General features: G+C 40.7%; 2 protein-coding genes across 2 annotated transcripts in view; both read right to left on the bottom strand.

Moving 5' to 3' along the window:
• The window catches only part of CATSPER3 (cation channel sperm associated 3), a 46,898-nt gene that overhangs the window by 23,416 nt on the left and 3,678 nt on the right, over positions 1-19,804 (bottom strand). Inside the window, exon 2 of the mRNA XM_002815898.6 lies at positions 18,049-18,202. Within this exon, the coding sequence (XP_002815944.1) occupies positions 18,049-18,202 (154 nt within the window). The remainder of the gene's footprint in view (positions 1-18,048; positions 18,203-19,804) is intronic.
• Positions 18,133-19,804, bottom strand: part of PCBD2 (pterin-4 alpha-carbinolamine dehydratase 2) — a 60,434-nt gene continuing 58,762 nt past the window's right edge. Inside the window, exon 5 of the mRNA XM_054556570.2 lies at positions 18,133-18,202. The gene's annotated coding sequence lies outside the window, so the exon portion shown is untranslated. The remainder of the gene's footprint in view (positions 18,203-19,804) is intronic.

The following is a 19,804-nucleotide window of genomic DNA, read 5'->3' as shown; positions in this document are numbered from 1 at the left end:
TTTTATATGTACCAGGAAACAAAAAAATTCATGTGACTCACTTTATTGTGGTGGTCTGGAACTTAATCCACAATATCTGAGGCATGTCCATAGCTTTACGTCTTTCTTTCCAATTTAGATGCCTTTTCTTTCTTTTTCTTGCCTGATGACTCTGGGTAGAACTTTCAGTACAATGTTAAATCGTGGTGAAAGCAGTCATATTAGTCTTGTTCCTAATTTTAGGGGGAAGACTTTTCGTCTTTCTCAATTAAGTCTGAGGTTAACTGTGGGTTTTTTCATAAATGCCCTTTATCAAGTTAAGGAATTTCCTTTCCATTTGTTGTTTAATTCTTTTATATAATGAAAGAATGCTGGATTTCATCAAATGCTTTTTCTACATCAACTAAGGTGAATTTTTTTCCTTCATTCTACTGGTGTATTACATTGATTGATTTTTGTATTTTGAATCACCCTTGCTTTCTTGAGATAAATCCCACTTGATCGTAGTGTATAATCCTGCTAAGTATGCTTCTGGCTCCAGTTTGTTACTCTCTCAATGACAATTTTTGTATCTATATTCTTAAAGAATATCTGTGTATAGTTTTCTTTTCTTATGATGTTTTGTGCTGGTCTCATGGATGAGCTCAGAAGTCTTCCCTCTTCTATTTTTTGGTAGGGTTTGGGAAGAATTGGTGTTAATCTTTCCTTAAATGACTGGTAGAATTCACATGTGAAACTACCTGGTCCTGAGATTTTCTTTGTTGGGAGGTTTTTGATTACTGATTCAATCTTTTGTTATCTGTTCTGATGGGTCAGTTTTCTATTTCTTCTTGAGTCAATTGTGTGCTGTCCATTTCATCTAGATTATTTAACTTGTTGGCATATAATTGCTTATGGTATTCTCCTATAACCCTTTTTGCTTCTATAAGATCAGTAGAAATGTCCCAAATTTCATTTCTGACATTAGTAATTTGAGTCTTATTTTCTTAGTCAATCTAGCTAAAGGCTTTTCAATTTGTTGATCTTTTTAGAGAACCAACTTTTGATTTTTTTCATTTTCTCTATTGTTTCTCTACCCTCTATTTTGTTTATCTTGTTCTAGTATTTTGTTACTTCCTTCCTTCCACTAGCTTTATGTGCTCTTCTTTTTCTCGTTCCTTAAGGCATAAAGTTAGGTTACTGATTTGAGACCCTCCTTCTTTTCTAATGTTAAGCATTTATAGGTATAAATTTCCCTCTGAGCACTGCTTTCACTGCATCCTATGAGTTTTGTTATGTTTTTTATTTTCATCTTATATTTTCTAATTTTGCTTGTGATTTCTTCTCTGACCCATTAGTTAAGAGTACGCTGTTGGCTGGGCATGGTGGCTCACGCCTATAATCCCAGCACTTTGGAAGGCTGAGGCAGGTGGATCACCTGAGGTCAGGAGTTCGAGACCAGCCTGGCCAACGTGGCAAAACCCCATCTCCACTAAAAAATACAAAAATTAGCTGGGCGCCGTGGCATGCGCCTGTAATCCCAGCTACTCAGGAGGCTGGGGCAGGAGAATTGCTTGAACCCGGGAGGCAGAGGTTGCAGTGAGCTGAGGTTGTGCCATTGCACTCCAGCCTAGGAGACAGAGCAAGACTTCGTCTCAAAAAAAAAAAAAAAAGGTTATGCTGTTTAAGGCCAGGTGCAGTGACTCACGCCTGTAATCCCAGCACTTTGGGAGGCCGAGGTGAGTGGATCACCTGAGGTCAGGAGTTCGAGACCAGCCTGACCAACCTGGAGAAACCCTGTCTCTACTAAAAATACAAAATTAGCTGGGTGTGGTGGCACATGCCTATAATCCCAGCTACTCAGAAAGCTGAGGCAGGAGAATCGCTTGAACCCAGGAGTCAGAGGTTGCAGTGAGCCGAGATTGCACCATTGCACTCCAGCCTGGGCAACAAGAGCCAAACTCCGTCTCAGAAAAAAAAAAAGAGTATGCTGTTTAATTTACACATATTTGAAAAATGTAGTTTTCCTCGTAGTTCCGTTTCATTGCTGTCAGTGAAGATACTTTGTCTAATTTTATGTATCTATATATTTAAGTGACTGGTAGAATTCATTATATATGTATATATATATGGCTGTGTGTGTGTGTGTGTGTGTGTGTTTCTTGTGTGTGTGTGTTTCTTTTTAAATTTTTTTTTTAATTTCAATTGTTTTTTGTTTGGGGGGATTTTGTCTGTTTGAGACAAGATCGTGCTCTATCACATAGTCTGGAGTGCAGTGATACAGTCATGGCTCACTGCACCCTTGACTTCCTGGGCTCAAGTGATCCTCCCACATCAGCTTCCCAAGCAGCTGCAGCTAGGACTACAGGCATGCATCACCGCTCTTTTTTTTTTTTTTTTTTTTTAATAGATGGGGGTCCCATCATGTTGCCCAGGCTAATCTCAAATTCCTGGACTTAAGTGATCCTCCCATCTTGGCCTTCCAAAGTGCTGGGATTGCAGATGTGAGCCACTGCCCCTGGCCTATTTTAATACTTTTAGGGGTACACATGGTTTTTGGTTACATGGGTGAATTGTGTAGCAGGGAAGTCTGGGACTTTAGACTACCTATTAGGTGCAATGTACACTACTTGGATGCACCCATCACCCATGTAGGTGTGCATTGAACCCAATAGGTAGTTTTTTGTCCCTCACCCTCCTCCCAACCTCCCCCTTCTGAGTTCACTGTCTCCCCCACAATGTCCCTTATACCACTCTGTTTGCCTTTGCATACCCATAGTTTAGCTCCCACTTATAAGTGAGAATATGCAGTATTTGGTTTTTGAATCCTGAGTTACTGCGCTTAGAATAATACCCTCCAATTCCATCCAAGTTGCTGCAAAAGACATTCTTTTGTTCTTTTTTAATGGCTGAGTAGTATTTCATCGTGTATATACATCACATTTTCTTTATCCACTCATTGGTTGATGGGCACTTAGGTTGATACCAATTCTTTACAACTGTGAATTGCACTGCAATAAACATATGCATGCAGACCTGGCACAGTGACTCATGCCTGTAATCCCAGCATTTTGGGAGGCTGAGGTGGGCAGATCACTCAAGGCCAAGAGTTCAAGACCAGCCTGGCCAACATGGCGAAACCGCATCTCCACTAAAAATACAAAAATTAGCCAGGCGTGGTGGCTTATGCCTGTAATCACAGCTACTCGGGAAGTTGAGGCAGGAGAATCACTTGAACCTGAGAGCAGAGGTTTCAGGGAGCTGAGATCGTGCCACTCACTGCACTACAGTCTGGGCAACAGAGCCAGATTCCATCTTAAAAAAAAAAAATGCATGCAGGTGTCTGATATAGTGATTTTTTTTTCCTTTGGAGAGATAGTCAGTAGTGGGATTGCTGGATTGAATGGTAGATACACTTTTCGTTCTTAGAGAAATCTCCATACTGTTTTCCATAGAGGTTGTCCTAATTTACATTCCTACCAGCAATGTATAAGCATTTCCTTTTCACCACCACCACACCAACATCTATGTTGCTTTTTGACTTCTTAATAATGGCTATTCTGGCTAGGGTAAGGTGGTATCTCATTGTGGTTTTAATTTACATTTCCATGCTGATTAGTGTCATATGGAGCATTTTTCCAAATGTTTGTTTGCCATTTGTGTATCTTCTTTTGATAAATGTCTATTCATAGCCTTTGCCCATTTTTTAATGGGATTTGTTTTTCTTTCTAATTTCTTTGAGTTCATTGTAGATTTTGGATATTATTCCTTTGTCAGATGCATAATTTGCAAATATTTTCTCCCATTGTGTATGTTGTCTACTTACTCTGATTATTTCCTTTGCAGAAGCTTTTTAGTTGAATCAGGTCCCATTTATATAATTTTGTTGCATTTGCTTTTGGGGTCTCAATCATAAACTGTTTGCCTAGGCCAATGTCCAGAAGAGTTTTTCCCAGGTTGCCTTCTAGAATTTTTATGGTTTCAGGTGTTAGATGTAAGTCTTTATTCCATCTTGAGTTAATTTTTGTATATGGTGAGAGACAGGGATCCAGTTTCATTCTTCTACATGTGGCTAACCAGTTCTCCCCACACCATTTATTGAATAGGGTGTCCTTTCCCCAATTTATGTTTTTGTATGCTTTGAATATGGGTTGATTGTTAAGTATTTGGCCTTATTTCTGGGTTCTCTATTCTTTTCCATTGCATCTATGCATCTACTTTTATACCAGTACCATGCTGTTATGGTTACTACAGCCTTGTTGTATAATTTGAAGTTGGATAATGTGATGCTTCCAGACTTTTTCGTTTTGCTTAGGATTGCTTTGATTTCAATATTTTAATTTATTAAGATTTTTTGTATGGTCTAATATATAATCTATCCTGGAGAGTGATCCTTGTGTACTAGAGAAAAATTGCTTTATCTTCCTGATGAATTGATCCCTTTGTCAATATAATGTCCTTCCTTTTCTCTTAGAGCAGTTTCTGCCTTACTATCTTATTTTGTCTGATATTAGTATAGCCACCCCAGCTACCTTTGGTTTCTATTTGTTTGGAATATCTTTTTCCATCCTTTCACTTTCAACCTATTTGTATCTTTGGTTTGTTTCTTCATTTGTTTGAGACAGAGTCTCACTCTGTCACCCAGATTGCAGTGTAGTGGTGCAATTTCAGCTCACTGCAACCTCCGCCACCGAGTTCTAGCAATTCTCGTGCCTTAGCCTCCTGGGTAGCTGGGACTACAGGCGTGCACCACCACACCTGGCTAATTTTTGTATTTTTAGTAGAGATGGGGTTTCGCCATGTTGGCCAGGCTGGTCATGACTATTTGTACCTTTGAATCTAAAGTGAGTCTCCTGTAGACAACATATGATTGGGATTTTAAAAATCTGTTCATCTCTGCCTTTTAATTGGAGAGTTTAATCCATTAATATTTAAAGTAATTACAGATAAAGAACACACTTCTGCTGTTTTGCTATTTGTTTTCTATATGTCATATATTTTTGTTCCTCAATTCCTCCATTACTGCCTTTTTGCGTATATACCTGATTTTTTTGTAGTGTGCCATTTTGATTCCTTTCTCATTTCCTTTTCTGTACAGTTTTTTTGGTTGTTCCCTTAGTGTTTACCCTTTGGATTATAATTAACCTTTTAAATTTATAACAATCTATTTTTAATTAATACAACCTTAGCTTCAATAGTATATAACAATTCTGCTCTATACAGCTTCATCTCTCTCCCTTCATGTTTTTGTGATTATAAACTACTCCTTCAAACACGTGTGCCCATTAACTATAACATCGGTATTTTAAACGATATATTTTTAAAAAGAGTTACAAACCAAAATATACAATAACACTAGCTTTTGTATTTACTGATGCAGTTGCCTTACCCAAGTTCTTTATTTCTTTGTATGAGTTCAAGTTACTGTCTTGTTCATTTCCACCTACAAAAGTACTTTTATCATTTTTTTGAGGGCAGGTTTACTAGCAACAAACCCTCTCATGTTTGTTTATCTGGAAGTCTTTATTTCCCCTTCATTTTTGAAGGATAGTTTTGCTGAATACAGTATTTCTCATTGACAGTATTTTTTCTTTTATATTTTAAACATGGCATTTCACTGTGTTTTGGCCTCCATAGTTTCTGAGGAGAAATCGGCTGTTAATCTTATCGAGGTTTCTTATATGTGACAACTTGCTTATCCCTTGCTATTTTCAAGATTCTCACTTTATTTTTGGCTTTTGACAGTTTGATTATGTGTCTTAGTGTGGCTCTTTTTATGTTTCTCCTTCTTGGAATTCACTGGAATTTTTGGATGTATATATTCATGTCTCTCATCAAATTTGGGGATTTGGGGCCATTATTTCTTTAAATATTCTTTCTGCCTCATTTTCGCCTCTCCTTCTGGAACCCCAATTATGTGTATGTTAGTATGTTTTATGGTGTCCCACAGTTCTCATAGGCTCTGTTCGTCATCATTATTTTTTCTTTCTGCTTCTCAAACTGAACAAGTTCAACTGACCTGTCTTCAAGTTCACCAATTCTTTCTTCTACCTACACAAATCTGTTACTGAATCTCCCTAGATAACCTCCGTCTGCTGGGTTCAGGCAATTCTCCTGCCTCAGTCTCCCAAATAGCTGGGATTACAGGCCCTGCCACCAAGCCCAGCTAATTTTTGTATTTTTAGTAGAGGCAATGTTTCACCACGTTGGCCAGGCTGGTCTTGAACTCCTGACCTCAAGTGATCCACCCACCTCAGCCTCCCAAATTGCTGGGATTACAGGCAGGAGCCACCACACCTGGACTCTTTGAACATTTGTTTTTAAAGCCTTTGTCTGGTAATTCCAATGACTGGGTTCTCTCAGGAAGAGTTTCTGTTCATTGCATAAGTCATACATTTTTGTTTCTTTGATTGCTTTATAATATTTTGTTGAAAACCAAATGTTTTAAATATTGCAACGTGGTAAGTTTGGAAATCAAATTCTTCCGCCTCCTCATGGTTTGTTTTTGTTACTTTATGTGAGTTGTATTTACTTGTTTAATGACTTTTCTAAACTATTTTTGCGAAGAACTATATTCTTTGTTGTGTGTGATCTCTGAAGTCTCTATTTCTTCACTTTCTGGTCAACTATTGTTTTGACAGGGATTTTCTTTCTATTTATTTTTTGAGACAGAGTCTCGCTCTGTCACCCAGGCTAGAGTGCAGTGGCACAATCTCAACTCACTGCAACCTCTGCCTCCCAGCTTCAAGCAATTCTCCTACCTCAGCCTCCTGAGTAGCTGGGATTACAGGCACCATGCCTGGCTAATTTTTTTGTATTTTTAGTAGAGACAGGGTTTCACCATGTTAGCCAGGCTGGTCTCGAATTCGTGACCTCAAGTGATCTGCCTGCCTGGGCCTCCCAAAGTGCTGTGACTACAGACATGAGCCACTGTGCCCGGCCAACAGAGATTTTCTTAAATGTCTCAAGCAAAAAGAAAGAAGGAAAAAAGAGAGAGAGAGAGAGAGAAGGTTTGGGGAAAAAATGAAGGGAAGAAGAGGGAAAGAAGAAACAAAAGAAGGAAGGGAGGAAAGAGGAAGAAAGAAAAAGGAAAAATAAAGAGAAATAAGAAAAAGAGAGCAAGAGAGAGAAACGCCAGGCATTGTAACTCATGCCTGAATCTTGGGAGGCCAAGGCAGGAGAATCTCTTGAGGCCAGGAGTTTGAGAGCAACATAGTGAGATACCATATCTACAAAAAACATTTTTTAATTAGCTGGACATGGTGGTGTATGCATGTAGTCCTAGCTACTCAGGAGGCTGATACATGGGAATCTTTTGAGTCCAAGGGTTTAAGGCTGATTGAGCTATAATCATGTCACTGCACCCAAGCCCAGGCAACAGAGTGAGACCGTCTGATAAAGAAAGGAGGAAAGGGGCCAGGCGTGGTGGCTCACACCTGTAATCTCAGCACTTTGGGAGGCTGAGGAGGGAGGATCATGAGGTCAGGAGATCGAGACCATCCTGGCCAACATGGTGAAACCCCGTCTCTACTAAAAATACAAAAATTAGCTGGGTGTGGTGGTGCATGCCTGTAATCCCAGCTACTTGGGAGGCTGAGGCAGGAGAATCACTTGAACTAGGGTGCTGGAGGTTACAGTAAGCCAAGATCACGCCACAGCACTCCAGCCTGCCTGGCGACAGAGCAAGACTCCATCTCAAAAAAAAAAAAAAAAAAAAGAAAGGAGGAAAGGAAGGAGGGAAGGAGGGAAGGAGGGAGGAAAGGAAGGAGGGAAGGAAGAGAGGAGGGAGGGAGGGAGGAGGGAAAGAAAAAAGAGAAAGAAAGGAGAATAAAGGAGAGGAGAGAAAAAGGAAAGGAAGAAGATAGGCTAGGCATGGTGGCTCATGCCTGTAACCCCAGTGCTTTGGGAAGCCCAGGCAGGAGGATCTCTTGAGGCTAGGAGTTCAAGGCCAGCCTAGGCAACATAGTGAGACCCCATCTCTACAAAACATTTAAAACTTAGCTGGGCATGGTGATATATGTCTGTAGTCCTAGCTACTCAGCAGGCTGAGACAGGAGGATCCCTTGAGTCCAGGAGTTTAAGGCTGCAGTGAGCTATGATCATGTCACTTCACTCTAGCCCAGACAAAAGAGTAAGACTTTGTCTCAAAAAGAAATAAGAAAAGGAGGGAAGGGTAGGAAAGGAGGAAGGGAAGGGTGGGAAACGAGGGAGGGAGGGAAGGAGAGAGGGAGAGAGGGAGTAAGAAAAGTTCTCCTAGATTTTTTAGATCGGCTCTGTGTTGGGGTACTCTTTCAGTGCTTAGCAAAGCCATTTACAACTCTACATTACCCCTAACTTCCAGTTTTTACTGAGCCTAAAGATCAGCTAAAGGTGAAATCTTGAGATCTTAGCTCTGTTTGAAACATTCGTCCTGCCCTGGGCATGAATGCTTTCTAAATTCCTCCATATACACAGGAGCTTCTCAATGTCCTACTTATCCAAAGAATCTCCCTTCTAGGCCTTTCTTCCTACACTTCAGTATGTCCGTTGTTTGCTTTAACTTTTTTTGCCCCAGGCAGCAATAGACTGTTCATATGCCTTTTAATGTTTGTAAGAAATTCCCTCTCCATAGCCACCTTTCTTCTTTGAGAAAATTCCAAGCTAGGTGAAACAAAAGCAGTCAACTTCCATCAGTCCTTCAACTGGCTCTCAGGTCAAAATGGACCAATACAATTCTTTAAGAACAAGGTCTGGGTTAGTGCACGGTGGCTCATGACTGTTGGGAGATCCAAGGTGAGTGGATCACTTGAGCCCAGGAGTTTGAGACCAGCCTGGGCAGCATAGCGAGACCCCATCTCTTCAAAACATACAAAAATTAGCTGGGCATGATGGTGCATGCCTACGGTCCCAGCTACTCAGGAGGCTGAGGTGGGAGGATTGCTTGAGCCCAAGCAGCTGAGGCTGCAACGATCTGTGATCACGCCTCTGCACTCCAGCCTGGTTAACGGAGCAAGACCCCATCTCAACAAACAAACAAATAAAGTCTGCTCTGGAACCAAGGACCAGGGTTCTACATTAGGAATGTGAGCTGCTGTCTTCAGCATCATCACCATGCTGAGGAGGGGAGTGGACAAGGCAAGTGAAAATATAACAAAACTGGCCGGGCATGGTGGCTCATGCCTGTAATCCTAGCACTTTGGGAGGCTGAGGCGGGCGGATCACAAGGTCAGGAGATCGAGACCATCCTGGCTAACAAAGTGAAACCCCGTCTCTACTAAAAATACAAAAAAAAATTAGCCGGGCATGGTGGCGTGCACCTGTAGTCCCAGCTACTCAGGAGGCTGAGGCAGGAGGATGGCGTGAACCCGGGAGGCAGAGCTTGCAGTGAGCCAAGATCGCCCTACTGCACTCCAACCCGGGCGACAGAGCGAGACTCCGTCTTAAAAAAAAAAAAAAAAGAAAATACAACAAAACTTTCCTAACTTTTAAAATATATATGTAAACAAAGATAGTTTTATTTCTTCCTTTCCAGTCTTTACATGTTTATTTCTTTTTCTTGTTTTACTGCATTAGCCATGACTTCCAGTATGATGTTAAATAAGAGTGGTGAAAGTAGGCATCCTTTTCTTGTTCCTAATCTTAGTAGGAAGGCATCAAGTTTCTCATCATTAAGTGTAATGTTTGCAATCAGTTTTTTATAGATTGTGTTTTGTTTTTTCACTTTTATTTTGTTTTAATTGACGTATAATAATTGTATGTATTTATGGGGTACAGTATGATGTTTCAAGACATATATACAATGTGTAATGTCAAATCAGGGTAATTACCATATTCATCACCTCAAACATGTCATTTCTTTGTGATAAGAACATTCAAAGTCCTCTCTTCTAGCTATTTTGAAGTATACAATGCATATTGCTAAATATCATCACCCTGTTGCACAGAACACCAAAATTAACTCCTCCTATCTAACTGTAACTTTGTACCTCATTAACCAACCTCTGCTCCTCTCCTTCCCCCCTGCTCTTCCCAGCCTTTAGCAACCACTATTCACATAATATGGTTTGGATGTTCGTCTCCTCCCAATCTCATGTTGAAATGTGGTTCCCAATGTTGGAGATGGGGCCCAGCAGGAGTTGACTGGATCATGGGAGCAGATCCCTCATGAATGGTTTAGCACCATTCCATTGGTGATAAGTGAGTTCTCACTCAGTTCACACGAGATCTGGTTGTTTAATAGTGTGTGGCAGTTCCCCCCTCTCTCTCTTGCTCTCTCTCTCACCATGTGACATGCTGGCTCCCCTTTGCCTTCTACCATGTAAGCTTCCTGGGACCCTCACCAGAAGCAGATGCTGGCACCATACTTCTTGTATGGTCTGCAGAACCATGAGCGAAAATAGAACCTCTTTTCTTTATAAATTACTAAGCCTCAGGTATTTCTTTACAGCAACACAAAAACTAATATGGGAAAATGGTACCAGAAGTGTGGTACTGATATAAAGGTACCTGAAAATGTGGAAGCAGCTTTGGAACTAGGTAACAGGGAGAATGGAAGAGCTTGAAAGTCTCAGAAGTCGGGAAGACGAGGAAAAGTTTGGAACCTCTTAGAGACTGGTTAAATGGTTGTGACCAAAATGCTGATAAAGATATGGACAGTGAAGCCCAGGCTGATGAGGTCTCAGATGGAAATGTGGAGTCTATTGAGAACTACAATAAAGGTCACCCTTGTTATCCCTTAGCAAAGAACTTGGTTGCATTGTTTCCATATCCTAGGGCTTTGTGGAAGGCTGAACATAAGAGTAATGACTTAGGGAATCTAGCAGAAGAAATTTCTAAGCAGCAAAATGTTCAAGATGTGTCCTGGCTGCTTCTAACAGCTGATGATCAGATATGGGAGCAAAGAAGAGGTTAAAGTTGGAACTTATATTTAAAAGAGAAGCACAGTATAAAACTCTGGACAATTTGCAGACTCGCCATTTGGCAGAGACAGAGAAAGCCCTATCAGGAGAGAAATTCAAGCAGGCTATGAAGCAACGACTTGCTAGAGAGATTAGCATGACTGAAAGGGAGCCAAATGCTAATATCCAAGACAATGGGGAAAAGGCCCTGAAGGCATTTCAGAGATCAAGGCAGCCCCTCTCATAACAGGCCCAGGGGCCTAAGAGGACTGAATGATTTCTGGGGCCAGGCCCAGGGCCCTGCTGCCCTGAGCAGCCGTGGGACACTGCTCCCCACATCCTGGCTTCTCCAGCTCCAGTCTTAGCTCAAATAAGGTCTGCTCTGGAACCCATATTGCTGGGGCCATGACTTTGGAGAGCACAAGCTGCTGCAAGCCTTGGTGGCTTCCACATGGTGGTAAGTCTGTGGGCTTAGGGAATGTAAGAGCGAAGGAGGTTTAGCAGCTTTCCTCTAGATTTCAGAGGATGTATAAGAAAGCCCAAGTGTCCAGGCAGAAGCCTGCTATAGGGCCAGAGTCCTCACAGAGAACCTTTACTAAAGCAGTGCAAAGAGGAAATGTGGGGCTAGAGCCCCCACACAGTCTCCACTAGGGCACTGCGTAGTGGAGCTGTGGGAAGGGACCCACTGCTCTCCAGACCCAAGAATGATAGAGCCATGGGCAGCTTGCATCCTAAGCCTAGAAAAGCTGCAAGTACTCAACTCCAACCCATAACAGCAGACACAGGGAGTGCACCGTGCAAAGCCACTGGGGTGGAGCTCCCCAAGGCCCCGGGAGCCCATCCCTTGCACCAGCTTACATTCCCAATGTGAAACGCTGCTCCTTGGTTCCAGAGGCAACAGAACAGACCTTGGGTTTTTTCTGGGGGTGGGGGGTGGGGTGGGGTTTTGTTTTTGTTGTTTTGGTATGGTGTCTTGCTCTGTCACCCAGGCTGGAGTGCAGAGGTGTGATCACAGATCATCACTCAGGCTCAAGCAATCCTCCCAAGCATCTGGTGCCAGCATCACCAGAAGCAGATGCTGGTAATATGCTTCCTGTACAGCCTGCAGAACCATGAGCCAAAATATAACCTCTTTTATTCATAAATTACCCAGCCTCAGGTATTTCTTTATAGCAATGCAAAAACTAACTAATATACTACCTCTATGAGTCAACTTTTTTAGATTCCACATGAGTGAGATCATGTAGTATTTGTTCTTCTGTGCTTGGCTTATTTCACTTAACATAATGTCTTCTAAGTTCATCCATGTTGCTGCAAATGACAGGATTTTGTTCTTTGTTACGTATGAATAGTATTCTATTGTGTATATATAGCACATTTTAAAATCCATTCATCCACTGATGAACACTTAGGTTGATTCCATATCTTGGCTATTTAGAACAGTGTTACAATAAACATGGGATTGCAGATATCTCTTCAATATACAGATTTCATTTTCTTTGGCTATATACTCAGTAGTGGGATTGTTGAATCCTATGGTAGTTCTAATTTTCTGAGGAACCTCCATAAGGTTGTCCATAACAGCTGTACTAATTTACATTCCTGCCAACAATGTATGAGTTCCCCTTTCTCCACATCCTCACCAGCATTTATTTGTTGTCTTTTTTTTTTTTTAAGAGACAACGTCTCACTCTGTCACCCAGGTGGGAGTGCAGTGGTGCAATCATGGCTCACTACAGCCTTGACCTCCTGAGCTCAAGCAATCCTCTTACCTCAGCCTTCTGAGCAGCTGGGAATATAGACACATGGCACCATGCCTGTTTGTTTGTTTGTTTGTTTGTTTTTCCCCACAGAGACAGGGTCTCATTATGTTGCCTGGGCTTTTTTTTTTTTTTTTTTTTTTTGTCTTTTTTATAAGCTTTCCTACAGCATTTCCACATGTTCAATGCTCTAGCAACTTACCACTCTGCCTCAGCCTTCATTTCGTGCTTGCACAGAGCCTCAAGGTTAGCCAGAGGTGAGAGATCAGGGCTCTCTCACATCTTTCCCGGCACCTTCAGTGGGGTTCCCAGAAGTGTTAATAATTTCTCAGTTTCACAGTTAACCCAGGGGCTTTCATACATGTTATTTTCAATGGCTGTACCACCACCCTGTAAGTTGTATATTAATTATATCATTTTACAAATGTTGCAGACAAACCACAGAGAGCTTAAGTAACTTGTCCAAATTCTCAGTTAGTAATAAGGTAGGAAGCTGGGGCTTGAACCCAAATCTGTATGACTCCAAAGTCTGCACATCACAGAACATCCCCTAGGCTTGCAAACCAGGTCCCCAAACCAGGATACATGCTTAGTGACCCTTATGGCGTCAGGGAGGCAAACAGAGGGTTTAGGCTCCTCAATTTGTCTCTTTCCCTGACCCCTGCCGAGTCCTATACCTAACATGATGTTCCACAGTCCATAACCAATCTCTGGATTTGTGGTGTGGAACTCACTGCCATACCAACATGTTCACAGAAATGGTACCAAGTGGATCTGACACATTTTAAGCATTAATTGTGGTATCCCACCACCTCGACTGCCTCTGATACCACACTATGTTTATGCTAACCTTTTCACCCCCAAGAAGGAAATTTGTTATTTATCCTAAAGATAACAAGAGTATATTTTTCACCTTTTTATTGCAAAATAAACACACATATAGAACCACATGAACAAATATATAGCGTAATAAATTATTTCAAGGCCAATATCCCTGTAAGTACCACCTTGGTCAAGAAATAGAACTCTGCCATCCCAGAAGCCCCTCACGTGCCCCACATCCCAATTACAACTCCCTCCCTCCACCCAAAATTAACCACTATCCACATTTTTATAGTAATTAATACCCCGCATTTCTTTATAGATAGAAATTCATGTATGTATCCCTAGAACTAATAAGTCGTCTTGCCATTTTATAAATTTTTAAACTTTTGGTGTATCTTTTAAGTCTCCCATTCCTTTTTCTTTACTTACAATTTATCTGTTAAAGAACCTGGGGAGTTTGACTTGTAAAATCTCCCAGTCAGGATTTTGCTGAGCGCACGCTCATGGTACAGTTCAGCATATCCCTCTGGCCTCCATATGTCCTGATCTCTTTGGCAAGATTAGCGGTGCTGTTCTTTTATAGACGGCACATAATTTCTGGTTGTCTCTCTTTTTATGATGGTAGCAGCCATTGATGCTCAGTGCCTAGATCAATTACTTCTTTGGGCATTGAAAAACTGTGTTATTCTATCATTTCTTTTTCATTTATTAAGGGGGACACATCTATAAAAAGATGTTTCCCCTCACCTACTATATGCTTACTTAGTATTGCAGTTCACACAAGGTCAGTAATGCTTGACTCTTTCCCTTAATTTACTAATTATCAAGATAAAGGATTAGCTCCTTATCATCCTCCAAAAGTGGACAGTTTGTTTTGGGGTATCATTAAAACCTCATAGATTATTTGATGAGTTTCAATACATTGCAATTATTATTCTTATTGGAGCCCAAACTGTCCCATCTTTGGCCAGTAGTAAAACCTCACAGATTATTTAATGAGTTTCAATACAAGGAAATTATTCTTCTTATTGGAGCTCAAACTGTCCCATCTTTGGCCAGTAGGACTCTTCATATAGTCTCCTGAGACTTTTGACATGACCCCAGTAGTCTTTGATAGCTTCCTTGCTAATGTCGAAGACAAGATAATTCTGGTTCATCTCGTGTACCTCCTGCCCTAGACCTGGAATTGGTTATTTCTCAAAGAAGTCCTGGGTTCTCTCTTGCATGAGTATCCTGGTTCTTAAGAACACAGGAGATGACAGAAATAAACTGTCCCATAATTACTCAATTGCCTTATCCTGTATTACACACATACAAGCCTCAGAATAACACTACTAACAGTGTTGCCACTAAGTTGATTACTGAAAATGATTTTGAAACTTTTTATATTGGCTTTCCCCATTGTCTCCCATTTTTTAGTCATACTCTATCTTCACTGTCAGAGGATGCATTCATTATATACTATATTCTCTCTGCTAAACCACAATTAATATTAGTTCTACAAATAACTACATATTTAACGCTCATCTTCAGTCCTAACGCTGATGCTTCTCTCATCATTTTGGTTGGCTGAAACCTATTCTTTAGTAAATTACTAAGGAAGGGCTCATGGAAACAATATTCCCCAAGTTTTTGAATATTGACGAATTTGTCTATGTCCTTTATACTTGAAAGTCAATTTTTCTGATCTAAAATTCTTGGTTTACATTTTCTTTGCTGAAGTATCTTAAATATGTAACTCTATTTTATTTTGGCATAACATATTACCATAGCAAAGTTTGATAATAAGTAATTATCTTCTTATAAGCCACATTGCATTGATACTTAGTTTCCTTCACCCCCTCTTTCCTTTAAAATCCAATAATTTCACTAGAATATGTTTTGGTGTTTATTGTTCAAAGTCCATATTCTCAGGTATGCAATGTGTGCTCTTTCAACATATAGTTCCGAATCTTTTGTTTCAGGTAACTTTTCTTGGATTATAGACTTTAGCATTTGTTCTGTTCCTTTGCTTTGTTTCTGTTCTGTTTCAAATTCAGGGGCTCCTATTGTCATTACGCTGGATTTTTTTTTCCCCATCTTCGATGTTCATCATTTTCTCTTGAAACCTTTTCATCTCTTCATTTCTTATTGATTTAAAAAATTTCCTACATTTAATCCTATACTTCTCTTAAGCTATTATCTGTTGCAATTAATTGCTTAGTCTATTTTAGTCTTTATTTTTGAAATTTTTATTTCTAATTCTTTCCTGAGTTTTGTCTTTTCACTTCTGTTCTTTCCTATCTTGTATCACTTTCTTAAACATCTGGCTTGTTTTAAAGTCGTATGCTATAGTCTCTCCCTGTTTTGTGGGCATGTCTTTGTGGTGGGCTTTCATTATCTACGCGTTAAGTATCTCTTATCTGAAATGCTTGGGAACAGAAGTGTTTTGGATTTCAAATGTTTTGGATTTTGGAATATTTCCATTTTCTTTACCAGTTGAGCAACCCACATCTGAAAATCCAAAATCCAAAATGCTCCAGTAAGCGTTTCCTTTGAGTGTCACGTCAGTGCTCAGGATGTTTTGTATTTTGGAGCATTTCAGGTTCCAGATTTTCAAATTTGGGATGCTCAGCCTGTATAAGGGGATTATTCTCTACCTCATTCTCTTTTTTCTTACAGTAATTTTGTATGAGACTTTATCTCAACCCTTTTTTTTCTAAAAACACAACTATAGCAGCATCAGTCTTTTTCTATCGTGCTGTTTTACATAAAATTTGTTTTCTTGAGCTTTTAGAAGATGGTGTGGTTCTAACCTTATTAAGCTCATTCTTCTGCTTTTGTGTTGTGTTTAAGAATGCAGTAGCTTGATTTTTGAGGTATCCTGGTTCCTCCTCCAATTTTATCTGAACCTTCTCTTCCTTCATCTCTATGTCTCTAACCTGCTCAATTTTTATTTCATTTCCAATATTTATCCCAACTGTGGGATTCTGTCTTTAAAAAGACTTCTAGCTGGTCAGCTTTGAAAGTTCATACCATTTGCTGCTCTAGCCCCTTCAAAAATTACCAGGAACCTCTTGATCTAGCCCAGTATTGGATTAGACAATACCATTCCTGATATCAAATGCTGTTCTCACATCAGCCCATCACACTTTCTAATAAATAAATAATGGCTTCCCTCTGTTTCTTCCCCCACAGAGGCTAATACTATTCAGTTCTTATGGCTTGTAGTAAGGAAACTAACCAGTTTTGTTGTAAATGCTGCCTGTGGGTTCTTGGCTTTGCTACCTAGTCGCTCTGGTTTTTTTGGTTGGTTGTTTGGGACAAGGTCTCACTCTGTTGCCCAGGCCAGAGTGCAGTGGTGCAATCACAGCTCACTGCAGCCTCGAACTCCCAGGCTCAAGCAATTCTCCCACCTAAACCTCTAGAGTAGCTGGGACTCAAGGTATGCACCACCATGCCCAACTTTTTTTTTTAATAGAGATGGGAGGGGCCGGGTGTGGTGGCCCACGCCTGTAATCCCAACACTCTGGGAGGCCAAGGAGGGCAGATCACGAGGTCACGAGATTGAGACCATCCTGGCTAACACGGTGAAACCCCGTCTCTACTAAAAATACAAAAAATTAGCCGGGCGTTGTGGCGGGCGCCTGTAATCCCAGCTACTCAGGAGGCTGAGGCAGGAGAATGGCATGAACCCAGGAGGTGGAGCTTGCAGTGAGCCGAGACTGCGCCACTGCACTCCAGCCTGGGTGACAGAACGAGACTCCGTCTCAAAACAAAAAAAAAGAGAGATGGGAGTCCCACTTTGTTGCCCAGGCTTGCTCGGTTTTTGAGAGGAGATTCAAGGACACTTAAAAACCATGTCACTGGCCAGGCACGGTGGCTCATGCCCATAATCCCAGCACTTTGGGAGCCCGATGCGGGCAGATCACTTGAGGTCAGGAGTTCAAGACCATCCTGGCCAACATGGCAAGACCCTATCTCTACTAAAAACACAAAAATTACCCAAGTATGATGGTGTGTGCCTGTGATCCCAGCTACTCAGTTGGCTGAGGCAGGAGAATCACTTGTACCTGGGAGGCAGAGGTTGCAATGAGCCAAGATAGCACCATTGCACTCCAGGTTGGGCAACAGGGCGAGACTCTGTCTCAAAAAAAAAAAAAAATCCACCATGTCACCACTGCTGCTCTTGCCACCTTCTTCTCAGATTTTAGAGTATTTTTAGAATTCTACAGAAAATTTCTTGAAGCAAAATACCTTTAAAATCTTATAATGGGCTGGGCATGGTGGCTAACGCCTATAATCCCAGCACTTTGGGAGGCTGAGGTGGGTGGATCACGAGGTCAAGAGATCAAGACCATCCTGGCCAACAAGGTGAAACCCCGTCTCTACTAAAAATACAAAATTAGCTGGGCGTGGTGACGGGTGCCTGTAATCCCAGCTATTCGGGAGGCTAAGGCAGAGGAGTCGCTTAAACCGGGAGGTGGAGATGGAGGTTGCAGTGAGCTGAGATCACGCCACTGCACTCCAGCCTGACAGAGTGAGATTCTGTCTCGGGGAAAAAAAAAAAAAAAAAAAATCTTATAATGTTTCCAGAAATAAAGCATGTTTTAAAAAAAGAAGAAAATGGACCCATTTTGTCTGCTTACCTCAAGAAGTCTGAACAAGCGGTATCTTATGTCATAACTGGTCCACAAGGCCATAAAAAAGGCATTCGATGTGACCGTGCTAATCATAATTATCTTAAAGAAACGGCTCATTATGACTCTCTTCACAAATGCCCGACACTCATCATTGTTCCTCCTGTCAAAAAGTTGAATGTGAAGTATGGTTACAGCACAATAGAGCTAGATCCCCACATAATGCATACCTTTTTGTAGGGACAAGGCTCTGCTTTCTCCCTTGTGTGAATATAAATTTACATATACTTTTAAATAGCAATGAGATGTTGAATAAATGACCACTGACAAACAAATGATGATCATGGATACTCCATCCCCACTCAGTTACTTAGCTCCCTCTCCCTGGACCTCTGAAAAAGAATGGTCATCACTCCTTCTCCAGCAAAACAAAGTGTCATCTTCATTTACTCAACAAATCTTTATTGAGTGGCAACTACATATCAAGCAATCTAGTAGGCACTGGGAACACAGTGAGAGCAAGACAAATATTGCCAGTCTACTAAGCAAAACTGATAATCATCAAATAATCACCCATACACATGCTCACATCAATAATAAAAAACTGAATACCCCAAGAGAAAATGGGCACACAATCTATTCATGAAATAAATACCAAAGACAAACAAACTTCTCCAAATATGTTCTACAGCAATACTAATCAGGGAGATGCAAAGTAAAACCATTATTTTTATTTATAAAATTAGCAATGACTTAAACATGATAAGATCTAATGCTGGCAACAGTGTAGTATGATTGAGCACTCTCAAAAACTGCCAGAGGCATAAAAACTGACCAGCTCTTTTGAAAAGCCTGAGAACCATTCATTCTCTGACCCAAGAGAATATAACCTGAAATGAAATAACTTCAACTAAAAATGTCTATCTCAGTATTTTTTCCAGCACTGAGAAGCTTGAAAACAATTTAAACATCTAACAAAAAGGACTGTGTACGTAAATTATGGTATGTCCATCTCGTGAAATGCAGGCACTAAAATATGTCTATGCATTTTTCAGGATTTAGAAAAATGTTTATGATCCATTTTTATATCTTGTTTTGTTTTTGTGTGCAGCAAAACACAAAAACCAAAGATAAAAATTCTCTGTTCAAAATTATCTCACCTGTGCAAAAATCAGCAGGTAGAAAAAATCAGCAGGAAATATGCCAAAATTTTAACAGTGTGTGTCTATGGATTGTGAGGTTACAGGTGATTCCTTTTCCTGTTTATTTCCATTTATCTGTGCTTTGCAATTTTTCTCAAAGAGTACATATTACTGTTTCCCATTATATGTTACAAATGAAATGAACACATTCTCATAATAGGTAAAAAAAAAAAAATAGAATATATATACTTTTCTTTTTCTTTTTTTTTTTTTCTGAGACAGAGTCTCATTCTGTCACCCAGGCTGGAGTGCAGTGGTGCAAGCTTGGCTCACTGCAACCTCCGCCCCCCAGGTTCAAGGGATTCTCCTGACTCAGCATCCCGAGTAGCTAGGACAACGGTGCACACCATCACTCAGGGCTAATCTGTGTATTTTTAGTAGAGATGGGGTTTCGCCACGTTGGCCAGGCTGGTCTCAAACTCCTGACCTCAAGTGATCCGCCCCAACCTCCCAAAGTGCGGGGATTACAGGTGTGAGCCACCGCGCCCAGCCAGAATGTATATACTTTTCTAATATATCAAGATATGTAATTTTCATTATCTGATTTGAGATGGGGTCTATTA

This window comes from Pongo abelii, chromosome 4 (genome assembly GCF_028885655.2).
Source record: "Pongo abelii isolate AG06213 chromosome 4, NHGRI_mPonAbe1-v2.0_pri, whole genome shotgun sequence".
Lineage (NCBI taxonomy): Eukaryota > Metazoa > Chordata > Mammalia > Primates > Hominidae > Pongo > Pongo abelii.
This window is presented reverse-complemented; position numbering and strand designations above follow the sequence as displayed.